The 17266-nt window shown below is 35.0% G+C and overlaps 1 protein-coding gene across 1 annotated transcript in view; it reads left to right on the top strand.

The window, feature by feature from the left end:
• LOC145690280 (IDLSRF-like peptide) overlaps positions 1 to 17266 on the top strand; it is a 410300-nt gene that overhangs the window by 296877 nt on the left and 96157 nt on the right. Inside the window, exon 2 of the mRNA XM_081765035.1 lies at positions 7399 to 7530. Within this exon, the coding sequence (XP_081621161.1) occupies positions 7399 to 7530 (132 nt within the window). The remainder of the gene's footprint in view (positions 1 to 7398; positions 7531 to 17266) is intronic.

Genomic DNA, 17266 nt, shown 5'->3' with positions numbered 1-17266 from the left:
ACCTAATTTGGTTACCCTCGGCGCAGTATCCTGGCCTGATTCAATGGCTTGAGTTACATATCTTTCTAATGTTGTTTGTGGTACATTATAAATACGAGAGGCCTTGAAACTTCCCATTTCCTTCTTCATCACAGAGGAAACAGCTGCGTTCATATTCTCTTGCTGCCATTGTTTCCTTTTCGGCATCTAAAACAGACAGAAAAGTAGGTCTATCCTCAATTTCCAGAATAAATTAAGGGTTCGTAATTTGGGGAGCTCCATATTACGAACTTCTCACCACCCCATAATAGGCAACTTTCGTTGACATTTTTCTCACGCATATATCAACAATTAGTAAATCTAGAAAACACGATATACACTATTTACTATGAGCTTCGTTTTCTACTCTAGCGCGTAAGATAGTGTAATTGAATATTTCTTACCTTTACAGCGACACACAGACGTTACTTCTGAGACGGTGCAAATTTTCTCCTGCACACCAAACACTTCCATTCGACTGAGACAAAGAAACTAATTGCGACGCCACCTAGCTTAGTGACACTAATTTACCGTTCACGCAATTTCTCTTCCACAAAATTCCCTCGTTTATGAGAAATCCCACCTCCCCATATTAGGCAACCTCCCCATATATAGCAACTTTCCTCTACTATTATGGACCAGGTCCCATGAAGAAATATGTCTATTCTGAATAACTCCTGAGAGTATATACCTCAATTAAACAAGTTATCATTAACAGAAACTCATAATTCTACACAGAAACTTGTTACTCTGTGTTAAGGAAAGCATTTTATAACATATTAGCGTTGAAAGATGCCGTCAACGTTAAAACTAAACTTCCCGAGGCGTGCCTCCGCATCTTCCCAACAATGCGTGCAATAACAAGGGAAAATAGCTTCGCTCCCTGAGCAGCACAGCCCGTAAACCTGTCTAGCGAACTCGTGAGGTTCAGACGGAAGGGACTCCGAGTGTTTCCAATCTACAATTTTGTTACCGAAAAAACCGAAATGTTGAAACATTGATTTTATTTTATGAGAAACCAAAGATAAAGAAAATATACGGTAGAAAATAGGGTAGACCCGGCCTCAGGGCGTCATAGTACACTTCGCCACTGAATTAACATATATGGTTGGTACCTTGCACATGGCTGTGGTTGTCTAACGGCCCAGAAGAAACTAATTTTAAAAGCATAATAAAGCATAATTTTAGAAAATAAAGCATAAAGCATAATTTAAAACATATAGTACAATTCTTGGAAAATTCTGTTTAACTGCAAGCTTAACATATTGTATTAATATTTTGTACAACCAATATTTACGATGCAAAATCTTTTAGAGCATAACAATGCAACAATGAAAAGCTTATTTTTATTTCTGTAAACTTTTCGTTAGAATCCTTTAAAGTGGAGAAAAGGAAAAAGGAAAAGAAGAAGAAAACTTTCCGCCAACAATGAATAGTACACAAGAACTCTACACTATATTGTTATGTGTACCTCTTGAACTTGGGCACTTACTGTACTTTTTGGTGGCATCTTTTAATTTCTCTTTCTGGTATATATGCACCTCTAAGGCACACACAAGTGATAGAAAAAAACTATTGTATTAAACAATTGTATTAAACATTGTAAACAATCACAGGACACAGTAAACTCGTGAACACGGATAAGAATGAACAGACAAGCAACTCCCTATGAGTCTGTGCTCGCGACAACTTAAGGTTGGTTTAAAGGGACAAGTTTTTCCGATAGATGGCACTACAGTCTTTGTATCTCTCCCATGTATTTTTTACCATTCACAAAAAATCACGAATTCTCTTACAAATTTCAACCTACGGACTTCAAATTTTTAGAAAACGAACTTCATAATCTATCGAAGGCAATAATCCGTGCCAATTTTTTAATTAGAATTTTCTTCATTGTTGAAATAGTGTGATTGTTGAAGTGGATATTCAAATCTTTAACAATGGAATTGTTTCAACAATGAAGAAAATTCTAAATAAAAAATCGGTACGGATTGTTCCCTTTAATAGGTTAGGAAGTTCCTTCTCTAAAAATTTAGTCTCTAGGTTGAAATTTGTAAGAGAAATTGTAAATTTTCGTGAAAGGGAAAAAAATACATGGGAGAGGTACGAAGACTATAGTGGCATCTATTGGCAAAACTTGTCCCTTTACACTAACCTTAACCGTAGTGGCGCCAGTGAAGAGACAATGAACAAGTGAAACTCTAGCTCGCATGCGGACACTAGTAGCATTCAAAAGAAACGGTTCGTACTTACCGGAAACTGGCGGGATGCTTCTTTGAAGAAGGTTTGGACAAGTTGCTCATCCGTTCTGATAAGTGTTTGAACGTTGGGAGAAACTATGTCGAAAAATAGTTTAAGGTGTGCTCTTTCATGTAAAAATAAATTTGGCTTGAACAAATCTGTTTTAGTATTTTTTCAAAACGGTATTTACTTTCCAGACACACCTCGCACTAATCGATAGATCTATTTGAACTGAACAAAATAATGTGTATGCACTTAATAAATCTTCTTGCATAGTGTAGAGAATATCTTATTAAGAAAAACTTTTGTTGGCAAATCTAAACATTAATGATGTACGATAACCATGGCTCTTGTTAACATCAAGCTGATTGTGAAGTATATTCTCTTGGAACCAGCAAGGCTACAGTTCCTAGCATGGTCAGTGTATTATAGACGAAAATTATGGTTAACTCCTAAAAACTTTAATTTTCGTTTGACTATAATATTGTATCACAGATAAGTCTCATATCAATCGAAAGATTAAGCATTAAGCTGAACTAAACGAGATATTTGAGGGTAAATTCGTCTGCACAGTTTCTGAAATAAAACGAATCTAATTACCTTCTCTCTATTTTGCTGGAACAGAATCCGTACGTATTTCTATACTAGCTGTAATGTCCTTACTTCGCACTAGAAGATTCAATGAAGCTCCAAAAATAAAAAAAAACATAAATGATAAACTCAATCATCGATTATTAATTTTGAATATTCCCTCCTCCTCTACGAATATATCCTTAACTGAAAGTGGCATGATTGAAACCTAGCTGAAGGTAGGTACTAACTATTAAAAAAATGCGATCACTAACAATAGAACGTCGCTTTCAACAATCACCTTAGCGATCTCGAGAAGTATGAATTTGAGACTCCAGCAATCTAGGTCATTATATTTTACATCCATTCTCACCCACTGTGCTGCTGGGAGTTGAGCTTGGACATAAATGACATTGGGTGTGTCACTATTCATCTCAGCAAGCCCCAAAACTATGGACCCGACATTAACTTCTGTCATTTTCGATTATTTGTATATGACAACCCCTTCCCTCTAGTGGTGTCTTATCCTTACAGCATTTTGTTTTAGATGCTAAGTTATTTGTATACCAAGTTCAGTTAAAATTGCTCCAGGCATTACAGAATTATGCAGGAATATACATACACATCTGTACACGTACATCCGTTTTTATTTACGTAGATTGATTGTATATTCGAAAAAAAAAACATTGTTCACAATCAGTTTTTATTTGCTGTTGGTTGACAGATACATGCATAGTCGTAAAAGTCATACACATTTTACTAATAATGACACACGTACTCCTGTTTCTATCAGTAACGCAAATAATCTACTGCGATAATACAAAAATAATTAAGTTCGTATTGTCTGAGTTAGCTGGTTGAAGGAAACTGGGGGACTTTAGAGCTAATACATTAACTGGCTTGAGGAACTGGAGAGGAATAAATTGAAAATCAGAATTAGGAAAATTTTGTACATAAAAGCCGAGTAATTGGTTCCTTACAGAAGAAAATACAGGGCGATCGAAAAGTCTCCGAACATGAACTTTATACATACAGTACATATTGAGCACGATGTGCCATAATGCAGTAATATCGATCGGAAGTGGTGTACTAGGGTATTGAACTGCAGATTTACATAATAGTGACACTGAAGATTGGCGATAGTAGTATCGTGGCAAATAGGAAAAGTACGTGTGATGTGATAACCATTTCAACCCCGTTCAGTTGCAAGGATGAGCTTGTCACTGGATCAGGGCGTAAGGGCCGCGGTGGCTCAGTAGTAGAGCGTTCACCTCTGGTGCATGGGATCCTTGGTTCGCTCCCAGCTCGCGCCAAGTGAGCTTTGTGGTGGATACACATTGTATGCGTGGGTTTTCTCGGAGTTCTCCAGTTCCCTCCCACTTTCTTCATTCCACCATTTCATCCATTTCTCATCATCACCGTCTCCTTTAGCATACCCGGCATGCCCATGGGACGTAAAACTTAGATATTTGGGGGGGATCAGGGTGTTTTTTGTTGGAAGCGTATTTCGGAGCGAAATCGTACAGTCTAGCAAATGATCAATTTCAGAATCGTTTCGGTAAGAAAGTGAATTAAATCAACTATTTATGAATTAATAAACTTATTTCATGAATCAGCAGAGTGAATGAATCTCGGAGTGGGAGGCCGACAGTTTGGGCGACGTTGTTTATGAAGCATTGTTGGTGTTTCTAACAATCGTCTTACTTAGCCTAAATCTAATAATCATTCTATCATTGTAAATCTAATAATCATTCTAATAATCATGATACGTTAAACTGAAAGATTTTTGTTTCTAACAATTCACACACAACAATGTTTCTATAGTGGATAAGACATTCTTCACGGACGAGGTCTGATTCCATTTAATGGGTCACCGTACACCAGATATTGTTGGCCCATTGAAAACTCACATCTCTTACACGAAACACCTTGGTTTGTCCTGTTTGCGAATCACTGAGCCATATTTTCGAAAACAAAGTGAACTGAGATGGTATCAGGACATTATTAAGAAGTTTGCAATGCTTTTCGAAGTTGGTGAACGAAATGTATGGGTGCAACTTGATGTGAGAACGTGCCATACTTCAGACGAAACAATAACAATTTTATGTGTACTTTTTGGTGACCATATGATTTGGCCGACAAAATCATCAAATTTGTCGTCAGATTTATTTTCATGGGGTTATTGGAAAAGAACATCTGCCAAAATAACCCTAGGAATTTGAATACACTGAACGACAACATCATCCAGGGCCTAAAGGAAATTGGTGTGCCTACTTTGTGTCGAGTGGCACGAAACATGTGCTGTTGTGTTCAATTGTGCATTCTCTAACAATTTGGATATTCTGGATACGTTAGCATCTCCCAAAAGTTCGCTCTCAGTAGACCGACAGTCTACTGAGAGCGACAATATCACCTGCACACTGGTACGTAAGACTGTTTTACAATTTCTTAAAGTTTGGTTTTGGGGACTTTTTGATTGCTCTGTAATACTGCTTACTAAGTTTATACTGCATTGCTTACTACTTGAATTCCCCATTCATAGCATGAGGATAATATATTCCTGGAATATATTAGAATCCCGTTTCTCCTTAGGATACCCATTTGAATGAAAATGTAATGATAAAAATAAGTAAGAATTCTACTTTTGGTTAAAAAAAAATTGAGGATCTACCCCATTAAATATGCACCTTTAATCAAAGTGACATAATGAAAGCCCACCTTAAGGTAGATGTTATGTTACAAACAGGTCAGCCATTTTACTGACCCCGAAAGCTACTCACCCCTTGCCAATGGGGTTGAATTTGGACTTAAATGACGTCGGGTGTATCACTATTCATCTCAGTGACCCCTATTACTGTGTACTCGACACTAATATTGATTTTTTAGAAATTATTTTTACATATCACTCCCTTCCCAGTTCAGCCCAAGAGTTCTAGGGGTATCTTATTCCGACAGCATTCTTTTGTAAATGGTAAGTCATAAATCTACCAAGCTTGGTTGAAGTTGCTCCAGGTGTTGCAGATATACAACGTAATTAGAACATTCAACCACATATATACATATACGAAAAACTGTAGCTTCGAGGAAATCCAGCATTCACCCTACCATCCAGATTTAGCACTATGACCCTGGCAACAACAGCTGTGTGGACTAGAGCATTGTCATGCACTATGCAAGCTCAATGCGCAGCGCCTGATTCAAATGTTTCAATCCAATGAACTGACGCAACTAGACAGTTGAAAGTCATAGATTATTTTTTTCCATAGATAGCACTATATGCCATGAACGGCTTATTATCAGTAGCACATTGTTTCAGTGTCATGAGCGGAAGCTTTTGGAAATACCCTCGTAGAACTAGAATTATGAGGAAATAATGGGATAAAGTTGTTATGTGTTGATTTTGATGCAGGGCCGGATCCAGGATTTCTTGAAGGAGGGTGCACCAATAACTACATTTGATTTAATTTTTTAAGTTTTTAAATGCCTTTAGGCATCTGTCGTGTGAATGAGGAATATTACTATGTTCAGTGAATCCTTTTCCTTCAACCTTCAGAAAATCGACTTAGACTATTGCTTTTGCAAAACTAAGCTTTCTTTTAAGCCTCAAACGGACACATAAGAGCAGGAAGTTTCGGAAAATGTTGCTCTTGCACTGCTAGGTTCTCATTTTAGATAGTGTATATTTACAGTGAAGCGGTTGCATGTGCTCTGGTGCACCCACCTCCCTAAATCCGGCCTTGATTTGAGGTTAAAAATTAATTTGTTAAACGTTTAGCAAGTGAAATGAGTACTAAATATTTGCTTAAATCAATGATGCATGAGCAATTATTTTTCAGCAATAAAGAAGCTAAATTTCCATACTACAGTTGTCAAATTCTTCCACAATGCTCTGATAATATGTTCTCTAACTTTCATATCTGAAATTAAATAAATTTATTAAGGAGTTTGGTTTGCTTTGTATATATTTGCTCTGTCTGTGCATGTGTCCTTTCAAGAGACACAAAATGTCAAGAACTATGTGATGGATCACCATCAATTTTGAGTAAGGTATAGACGGCTAAAAGTTTAGAATCCAGTTCCTTGATAGACGTGATTCATCCAGTTCCTCGCAAGATATGGACAACCAAAAAACTTCATATTTCTCAGGCATTCTTATGGTAATAATTATGGATATTATCCTTGTGTAATAGACTACCCGCAATGCTGGTGAGATTAGTGGGTTAGTATAACTCCCAGGATATAAAATACTGATCTGTTCGTGAAATACAAGGCTAAAAAATATGAAACTAAATTACTTTCTAGGTTACTCAACAAATCTAAACAGTTAAATATTTTCTATTTTGAAGTATTCATTCACCTTAGGCTAAAAAAAAATTGAGTGGGGAATGGAGGGTGATGGAAAAGGCAAAAATTGAGACTTGAAATTTCACATCGTTTTGTACTGTGGAAAACCAAACTCTTTCACGTAGTGTACACTATGACGTTGTTACTTGTTTTTATCTAATGATTATCTAATGTCTTTATCCGTAGAAGATAATAATTTATATTTATTTCTGCCTTTCGTTATAGATGACGCATGTTACCCGTATGAACCCTTTAAATGTCCAGAGGACGGAATTTGCATATCTATCCAGTATTTGTGTGACGGTGCCCCGGATTGTCCAAATGGATATGACGAAGATCCTAGACTTTGTACGGCAGGTAAGTAAACCATGTTCTTTATATAATTCTTGAGAGAAAACAAATGACAGTTGAATATTTCATTTTTTTGCCACTTTTATCTTGCTTACTTTTAAAAGTAAGCAATAACTTGGAAAAACTTTTAACAAAAAGCGTCCATTTTTTAAAAATGGAGTTTAAATGTTTTTCAAATACTAAGAATAGATTTAAAAATGATATCTTTGACTTTTAAAAATTAATGTGAACAAATTTTCTTTAGGGGGCGCGGTGGCTCAGTGGGAGCGCGTTCACCTCTGGTGCTTCGGGTCCCGGGTTCGATCCCAGCCCCCGCCAAATGAACTTTGTGGTGGACAAACACCGTGCTCGTGGGTTTCCTCGGGGTTCTCCCGTTTCGTCCCACTTTCTTCATTCCACCATTTCACTCATCTCTCATAATCACCGTCTCCTCTAGCCTAACCGGCATAACCATGGGACGTAAAACTCAAAGATTTCATTTCATTTTCAAATTTTCTTAACCAATTGAGGATCGCCTTTCTGGCAGGAGGCAAGGGCGCTGAACCTAGGGTTGCAAGGGGGCCCTGCCCCCCAAACCTCATGTAGGCCCCCGTATTGTATTTATGATTATACAATATTTTGCACAATTTGAATGCAATTTGTCTTAAAATCCTCATATACTGTATACCTTCTGCATCTGAATGCCTCCCCCCAAATTTACAGAGAAATCGATGCCCTTGGCAGGAGGTTGTTTCCCACACTTGGTCCTAAACTTTCGTTGATCATATGTAACACTTTTGATCACACAAATTGTAGCACACAAAAGTTCTTCCCAGCTTAAGAAAACGCTATGATGAATCTAGTACTCCCTAGCGGCAGAAAATGAAATTACTGAAAACATCTAGAATCTATATTACAAAAATAACTCAACTTTACTGTTTACAATAATCTACTTTGTTAGTAGACAGTGCTATCAGTCCATGATATTTTTTTTTTTCAATGTGGGCTCGGAGTATGTGTGCACCCTGTTACTGATAGAAAACTAAAATGAGGATGGAAAACAGAAAGCAATTAGGTTAGAAATGCGAAAGATCTTTAAGAAGTAGAAGAAAAGACAAATATTAAGTATTACAAATGAATGAAATATTACAAAACTTACACAAATCAAATTTCCAGTACAAGGAAATTACAAAAAGGCTATGATAAATTATTGGAGCGTTCCTAATTTTGTATCTTGACAGAGGTGGAAAAAAGTATTTGGGTGGAAAGAGAGGCCAATAACAAACTGGAAATAATGGAGAATAAAAAAAACTAATTCGACTATTTCTTTTATAAAAAGTTAGGACATTGTTTCAGAATAAAGTACAAAAGCGCTCATTATTTTCTAAGCCTAAAGCCGACGCAGCAATAGTGGAATGATAAATTTCAGTAAAACGATTGCATCATCCTTTCTTAGCACAAAAACAAAAGTAGAAGGTGCTGCCATTTGTCGTTTGGTTTTAGTAAAACGATCTCTACGAGCAAGTCACAATGTTTACTTTAATCAGCGAACCGCTATTTCCAAAGCTGTTATTCAACAGTTCGGATTCCAGCTTTTTCTTCATTCAGCTAATTCTCCAGAAGGTTAACGGGGGAAGAAACTTGAACCCACACTGTTGAATAGCAGATTTAGAAACAGTGACTCAATGCACAGAAGCATTATCATGCAGCTTTCATAGTCATCGTTGGGTATCATCATTCTGCACCTTACTAATACCGAATGGTAAATAGCAGTGCCTTCGACATTTGTTTTTATGCTTTAAAAATAAGGATAACGGAATCATTGCACGATTTTCGTCATACTGCGATTGTTACACCGATTTTAGACCAGGGGTGGATCCAGGACGGACTTCTTGGGAAAGGTGGGAAGTAATACTGCAACTTAGAGCTACTTTTAAGAGTTTCAAACTCTGGGATGGGTTTTATTTATTCATAAAATAAGAAAGTTACCTCTTCTGGGGGAACGATTGCCTCCGAACGCTCCTTCCCCCTGGATCCGCCTCTGCTTTAGACTTAGAATATAACGAACACTGCTCGTATATTTTGAAGAACCCAGTAGAAGATATTTTGGAAGGACAACTAAAGAGACTACTACACTGTACACAATTACGATCACATTTACTGACCGATTACCGTCAATTATGGCCTTTTTTATGGCCTATAACCATCAATTTTACAGTAATACTGTAAATTTTAGAGTAATCGTTTGGCAGCCAGAATTGACGGTAATCGATCAGTAAATGTGACATATAAGTTTTTACAGTGTGGCATTGAAGCAGATAAGATGTCGAGAAACAGAGGACAACTGAGGTCCGTACTGAATAGAATTGTCTTAATCTGCGACAAGTTACCTTCAGTGATGGCAGACCATTATTATGATGTATTGATAGAGATAGGAACCCAATCTCTCTAGATTTTAATGTAAGTAAGAATCTTGTTACGCCATGATTTTGGACGTAAAGTTAGTTAAACTTACAAACACTCTATGCTTTTGTTCCTTATTTTAATATGCCAGTGACGCACAAGGCAACACACAATAAGATAAAAAAAATATGTTGCAAGCAACATTGTATATGTACTGTTAATTATTGTTTAATAAATTTACGTGTATACAATATTGTTTTTGGACATGCAATGAATGTTTCAAAGTGTTTACATTTCGTTAAAAAACAAATTGGAACAATAGACTTTTTTATAGAAGTAAATCCAACTGCTTGTGAAAAAGCATGCATATTTGCTGTATAAAATAACTACAAAAAAATGCCAACAATTTAGCATGCACAACAAGTTAAAGAAATGTAGTTTATACACACACAAACACACACACACACACACACACATATATATATATATATATATATATATATATATATATATATATATATATATATATACTGTACATACACAAAGTTTACATTCTGAAAAACCCTTTCAACCATTCCATGCATTACATGCAGTTGGCATCGATTCTGCTGTTAATTATTCAAAAACTGACGCTTGTGGCGCCATGAGAACATAGCGGCAGAAGGAGTAAGCAATCGATATCATTTCCTGTGTTTCTCTGTTCGTCAAAGTAGTCTTCATGTCGTTGTAAGAATGCATTAATAATTCATGGTGACGAGGGGGGGGTTGGGAGGGGGAGAAGGGGGAGAAGAAGGTCGGTCTTAAAAAGGAAGAATAAATATCATTAGACAGTTTCGTTTCCAACTAAGAAAAATAATAGAAAAAAAGAATCTTAAAAAGAGATAGAAATTATTAAGGAAAGAGAAAGAAATGATATAAATACAATTCAAGTCTTTTCTATCTTATTTTGGGTGGGAAGTAAGGGAGGGGGAAGGAAAGAAAACAAAACAAACTACAGAAAATTGTTCCTCCTATAAGGAAATGGGATTTTGTAGTTCATGACAAAACAGTTGACAATCTGTCAAAGCTATACAACCTATCTTTTCTTTCTTTTTCTTTTCTTTTCTTTTCTTATGCAATAATACATAATGTGATTTCTGAAATGCAAACTAAGAAAAATTGATTTCGGAAACAAGCTATTGTACGTATGAATCGTTTTATTTTTGTTTTACCTTTTTCTATTTTTTTAACTTTCTTTTTTAACTATTTGTTATGCATTTCTTATGACAATGATTATTCAATCCAAATCTGCTTTTCTTCTTTATTCATTTCTTTGGAATTTCCTGGTAAGAAAGATAAAAAAGAATTGTTTATTGTTGTCTGAACTCTATACGTTTAGATTCTGTTTTTATGGATATACATAAGTTGTTCTTTTCTGATAAAAATGCCAAGAAGTAGGACATTTTTCCATACTTTATGTTATAGATAAATGTCGAAAGTATGAATAAGTATGAAAAGTATGAATAAATATGGAAAGTGTGAATAAATATGGAAAGAAGGAATAAGTACGGAAAGTTTGAAAAGTTTGGATAAATATTAAAAATATTAATAAGTATGAGAAATATGAATGAGTATGAAAAGTTTGGATACGTATGAAAAGTATGAATAAGTGTGGAAAGTATGAAAAGTATGAATAAGTATAGAAAGCATAAATAAGTATGAAAAGTGTGAGTAAGTATGAAAAGTATGAATAAATATGAAAAGTATGGAAGATATGAATAAGTATGGAAAATATGAATAAGTGTGGAAAGTATGAATAAGTATGAAAATTTTGAATCATTTCAGAAAGTATGAATAATTATGAAATGTGTGAATAAGTTAGGAAAAAATGAATAAGTATGAAAAATATGAATAGGTATGGAAAGTTTGGATATGTATGAAAACTCTGAATAAGTATGAAATGTTTGGATAAGCATGAAAAGTTAACGATAAATACGGGCAATCTTATATAGTACGACTCCGTTTGTCGGTTTGTCGACGTAAAGCAAAAACGGTAACAGACAGTGATAAATGATTTCTTAATATGAATTCAGCTTTCACATAATAAATTCTGTCTAGCTTTTTATCTCTATAGTAGAAAGGGAAGTTGTAGATTTAACCATTTCCGCTTTCAGTATTTGAATCAATGTAACCATAATTCTGCTAGTGGTATAGATTCAGTGTTCGAAAAGCAGATTCCATGATAGGTTTCAATATTTAATCTCCATAAAGAAACCTGTTGCAAGACAGTAGTGTTTCTTTTTGTGTTATGAATTCAGCGTCCCATTGCATTTTCAAACTTAGCCATGTATTGGAACTGCGAGTGGTGTGGATTTAACTATTTCCGGTTTAGATATGGAGCAAAAGTAATAAGATATATATATGTGCTGTCTTCGTCCTAATGAATCCAAGAGTGGTACTACACCTATCTTGTTTACTGTCAATATTAAAACCATATAGTTTGAAGGTTATTATCTAAACCAATGTGAAATGAAACTTACTTATTTAGAATAAAATTTTAAATTTAATGTTCCACAGTTATGACCTTAAGGCTAAAGGAAATAAATGACTAATGAAAGTCAATGACTAAGAAAAAAATGCTGATATGATAATGTTGGAAGAAATGGGAGAACGCATAAGAAATCCCACGGATACGATGATGTGCCTATTTCTTTTATCTTAAGTTATTCCAACATGGTTATCAATAAGCAGAAAAGAAGCATTCTTGTCTCTATGTTATTTAAGTCATTATAAGTTACACAATGTAAAATTTGCATGCTTTGTTCACAAGAAACTATAAAAAACGAAAAGAAAATTAAATGTTAGAAGATTGTAACGTTCTACTACCCATACTAATGTTATAGATTCAAGTTTTTAAATTGATGTACATAAAAAGCACATTTTAAAAAAATACTTTAAAAAATAATATTTCCAATATTCTAACGGAAGTTATGAATAATCCCTATTAAGGAAAAGAAATAAACTAGTAAAATAATATGTACCGAGATTTCTCTACATTTCAGCATTTATCAGATTTTCTGGATCACCTCACAACCATATGACAGAATGTGTATTATACACAGTGGCGTATTTAGGATGTTGTTTCGGGGGGGGGCTATGCACAACACGTGAATAAGCACATATTTTTTTTTCCTTTTGAGTGCCGAAAAAATTTAATGAAGTAGTGCATATAACAAATTTATTTCGGGGAGGGGGACTTGAACCCGATAGCCAACCCCCTAAATACGCTACTGATTATACATATCATTAAAAAAAAAATTAAACCCCTAATACCTATTGCAGCTTTCCAAATTAAAAATTCTGGACAAAAGTACTGAACTTAATAATTATGTTCGCCTTAGAGTAAAAATATACCGTTCTGAAGTCACAGGAGCTATAATTCTGATCTCCTTTAGCGTAAAAGTTATAATCGTGTGATATTAAACTGAAGAATTACATTATTACATCATAATTCTGAAATGACCAGTAGGTCTTGTGATGAATTATATTCTTTAGTCTGAAAACTTGTTCTGTAATTTTCCCATATATATTCCATATAATCCGTATTTTTTCATATGTAAAGTGAAATTGATGTGGTTTTACTTTAAATATTTATGATTGTTGTTTTTACTTTTAAGTTTTTTTTTTTTTTTTTTTTTGTAACTTCGATGTACGAATAATTACCAAAACTTATGTTTATTTTCTTTAGTAAACATTTTATCATAAACAATGTTTTCTTTCCTTTTGCCTTTTACTGCTAGCAAATCAAATAAATAATTTCAGAAAAGTAAATACATGTACAGTATATCCGACGATATATCACATTTTATATCTGATAAATAAGTAAACTTTGGATTTTTGTATATTTGCAATTTTTTGTGTTATAAGATTGTGTCATAATATATTTTATGGAAGCCGCGTTTTCAATAATCACTCTTTTTTGTGTGTGTCCATAGAAATGGTTGATTTTTGGTAAAAAATTCATTTAATTGATACGCAAATTAATCTTCGAATTCCACGGCTTCTTTGTTTAGAAAAAAATATTGCTGAAAAGTAGAATCTGTCTTCATTATTAGACACATTTTTCATTTAGTAAACGAAATGAAATGAAAGTTTAGTTTAACGTCCCACGTTATGCTTTTTTCCGAGTTATCTACATTATATACACATTCTTCTATTACGCAGGTGCTAAATTTCACTCGCAAAATATCAACGGGAATAACAGAGTGGCAAAACCACGCACGTAACTTTGCTTATTAACCACTAATGCTTCCCCATTAAAGTAGTTACTATATATCTCCATTACAACTGTTCGCAGATGAAATAGCGCAGTTTCATATAATGCATGTTTGGGATTCTAGCGCATATTTCTAACATCGTTACATATAAATGCATAATTCATACGATTATTGCGTTTGCCTGTTTTTATAACTTCTTTCACAAAGACCAAGTATCCCAATTTCGAACTTTGGGTTCATAGGTAGTCAATGATTTTGTTTAGAAATTTAAAATTACTTCTTTATTAATTGAAATACCTCCGCGGAATTTCCAAGGTTATACGGAGAAGGGAAAGTGTGATTGAGTCAAATGATGAGACCAGAGAAGACTTGTTTCCTGTTATGGGCGCCTATGATTAATCTCAACAGCAGCAGCATTCTTCAGACAATCAATGAAGTCAGTTGGCAATATTGTTCTGTAGTGGTGTCGTGTATTTTTTTCACACGGTGTAATTTCACATGGTGCCCTTTACTGTGCAAAATTCGCACGGTCCTGTTTATCGGATTAATCATTATGTAGGTGTCGTGCATTTTCACAAGGTCTACCTGCCAATGACATGACTCAACTTGAAAGCGCTTTCATTATACGGAGAGGGATGACACAGAACAAACGTGAAGTAAATAAGGACGGAAAAAGAGCAAATACAAGTTAAAATAAAATCAATTAATACTAAAGAAGGAGAGCTTAGAAAATATTTCACTTTCAATAAAAGAATAATAAAGAAAATAATCGGAAATTAAAATAACTAAGAAGAGGATACATGACAAAAGATGAGCAAACAAAAGTTACAGTAAAGAAGAAAAGAAAAATAACATAAACAATGATAGATTGTAATAAATAAGCGAAAATAAGAGTAAAAGCAATTGCAAATTGAAATAGATAAAGGCAAAAGAATAGCAAATGAAAGTAAATAAGAACAGAAAAAGAATAGTCAAAATTAAAATAATTAGGAACAGAAGAGATATATATAGAACAATCACAAATTACAATAAATAAAAAATAAGCATCATATGAGAGAATTCAGTCATGAAGTTCAAAAATCCAAGAAAAATGTACCTGCCCCAGAGCACAGGAAAACGTTGTGATTTACGAAACATACAACATTATTTCCATACTCCAAGGCATTTCTAAGAAGAATCTTGTCATCTTGTTATTTTTCGAGCGTACAGCACGTTGTTAAGGTGGAATCTTCATACTTCTGTACATTGTCTATCCGTTTTGTACAATTCATAGCTCATTATTGCAGTTTTGTTTAGATAGTTTAAATTTCTCAAGCATTTTTTTAAGGTCCCCACCATTTCCTAGCTTCTCCAGGACTTTTTGCAATCATTCGTTAAGATGGATGTAAGTTGATTTTCCATGTTTCTCCGATGGCAATCTAAGCCCTGTCTCGCAGACGCATGAAAACTAGACGTCGCGTCTGCTTTTAGTACACTCTCAAGCTTCAAGATATGTGGTACACTCTTACAAGGAACCATTCCGATTTAATGAATTCAGTTGCTGAAAATGCTAGCACTGGATTCAGCACCAAAAGAAACAGAGAAGAAAGGGTATTTAGTGGCAGACCGTATACAGGGTGGGAGATAAAAGAACTCAAATTGCGAAGATAGAACATAGAAAATGTCTAGAAATATCTGTTATTTTTGAAACGAATAGATGGATTGAGGTCAAATGTTGGATATGAGGAACACATGTAGAGCTCCTCTGAATAGGTGTAATGTGAATCATGGGGAACATCTGAAAAGCCGCCCTATTGGAATTAGCACAAGAAGAATGTACGAGAAAGGGGTCATGTGACAAATAGCTCTTAACGCACACTGTCTACTGAAATCAATAGTGGCCAATACAGTTTGAGACCTCTGTTTAATTGCAATTGTTATGGATCTTAAGAATTATTGTGTGGTTGATATAAAAATGGAGACAACAGTGGGCACATTTGAAAACCGATAAAGATGGAAAATCGGGCTTGTCACAGCTGTCGCCGGTATTGAAATTGAAGCAGTAGTCGACAGGTGTCATGAATGCACCAGATGTTGTATGCAAATATCCAGTTTCGTAGAAAGCATATCTAATTATAGTTTGGAATCTTGGTGCTATAAACTGGATGTGAGTAAGCAAGTACAAGTTAATGAAGATGTCTCGTTGCCATATATGAAATCAAATGACAGAAGAATTGTGTCTGTTATATATTTTACGAAATTCTTATACGGACGGAAGAAGAACACAGCCATCAGAGATAAGGAGTCGGTAAAGTTCAACATTGTCCTCTTTCAGTAGCTACTAGCTTCATTGGTTCACCATGCAAACGAATCAACGAGGAGCAGCATTTTCTGTGCTCTACATCAGACCAGAAAACATCAGTCATAAACTCTTTCAGGTTGTCCTTGGTCTCAAATTGTATTGGCCACTATTGATTTCAATAGACGGTGTGTGTCAAGAACCATATGTTACATGACCCCTTTCCCGTATATTCTTCTTGAGCTAATTCCAACATGGCGGCTTTTGAGATGTCCCCCATGATTCACATTACTTCTATTCAGTGAAGCTCTACATGCATTCCTCATGTCCAACATTTGACATCAATCTCTTTACTCGTTTCAAAAATAACTTGGTATTTCTAGACATTTTCTACGTTCTATCTTCGCAATTCGCCCTAATTTATCGCCCACCCGGTCTGCCACTAATCACCCTTTCTTTCTCTGTTTCTTTTGGTGCTGAATCCAGTGCTAGCAATAATTTTCAACAATTGAATTCACTAAATCGGAATGGACCCTTGCTAGATATGCAGCGGTTATTGTGCCATGCCAGCATTAGGTTGTTTGTTCTGTATCTTAGACCATTGTAGTTCTATATTTCTCTTAGAATGTTTGGATTGTCCATCTATTGTTGAATGAAATAATCGTTGAACTCTTCGACATTTTGGCCAGTCGATGGACAGTCCTCCATGACGACGAGCCATTCTTTATCACTCCTGCTCGATAGTTTTAATGCTAATGCATTATACATACGTACATGATGGCGTACATTTTCATTGTCGAGGTATTCTTCAACGAGACCTCTACTC

The sequence above is a fragment of the Thermobia domestica genome, chromosome 7, assembly GCF_964235325.1.
Source record: "Thermobia domestica chromosome 7, izTheDome1.hap1.1, whole genome shotgun sequence".
Taxonomy (NCBI): Eukaryota; Metazoa; Arthropoda; class Insecta; order Zygentoma; family Lepismatidae; genus Thermobia; species Thermobia domestica.
The sequence above is the reverse complement of the archived record's forward strand: the minus strand, read 5'-3'. Positions and strand labels throughout refer to the sequence as shown.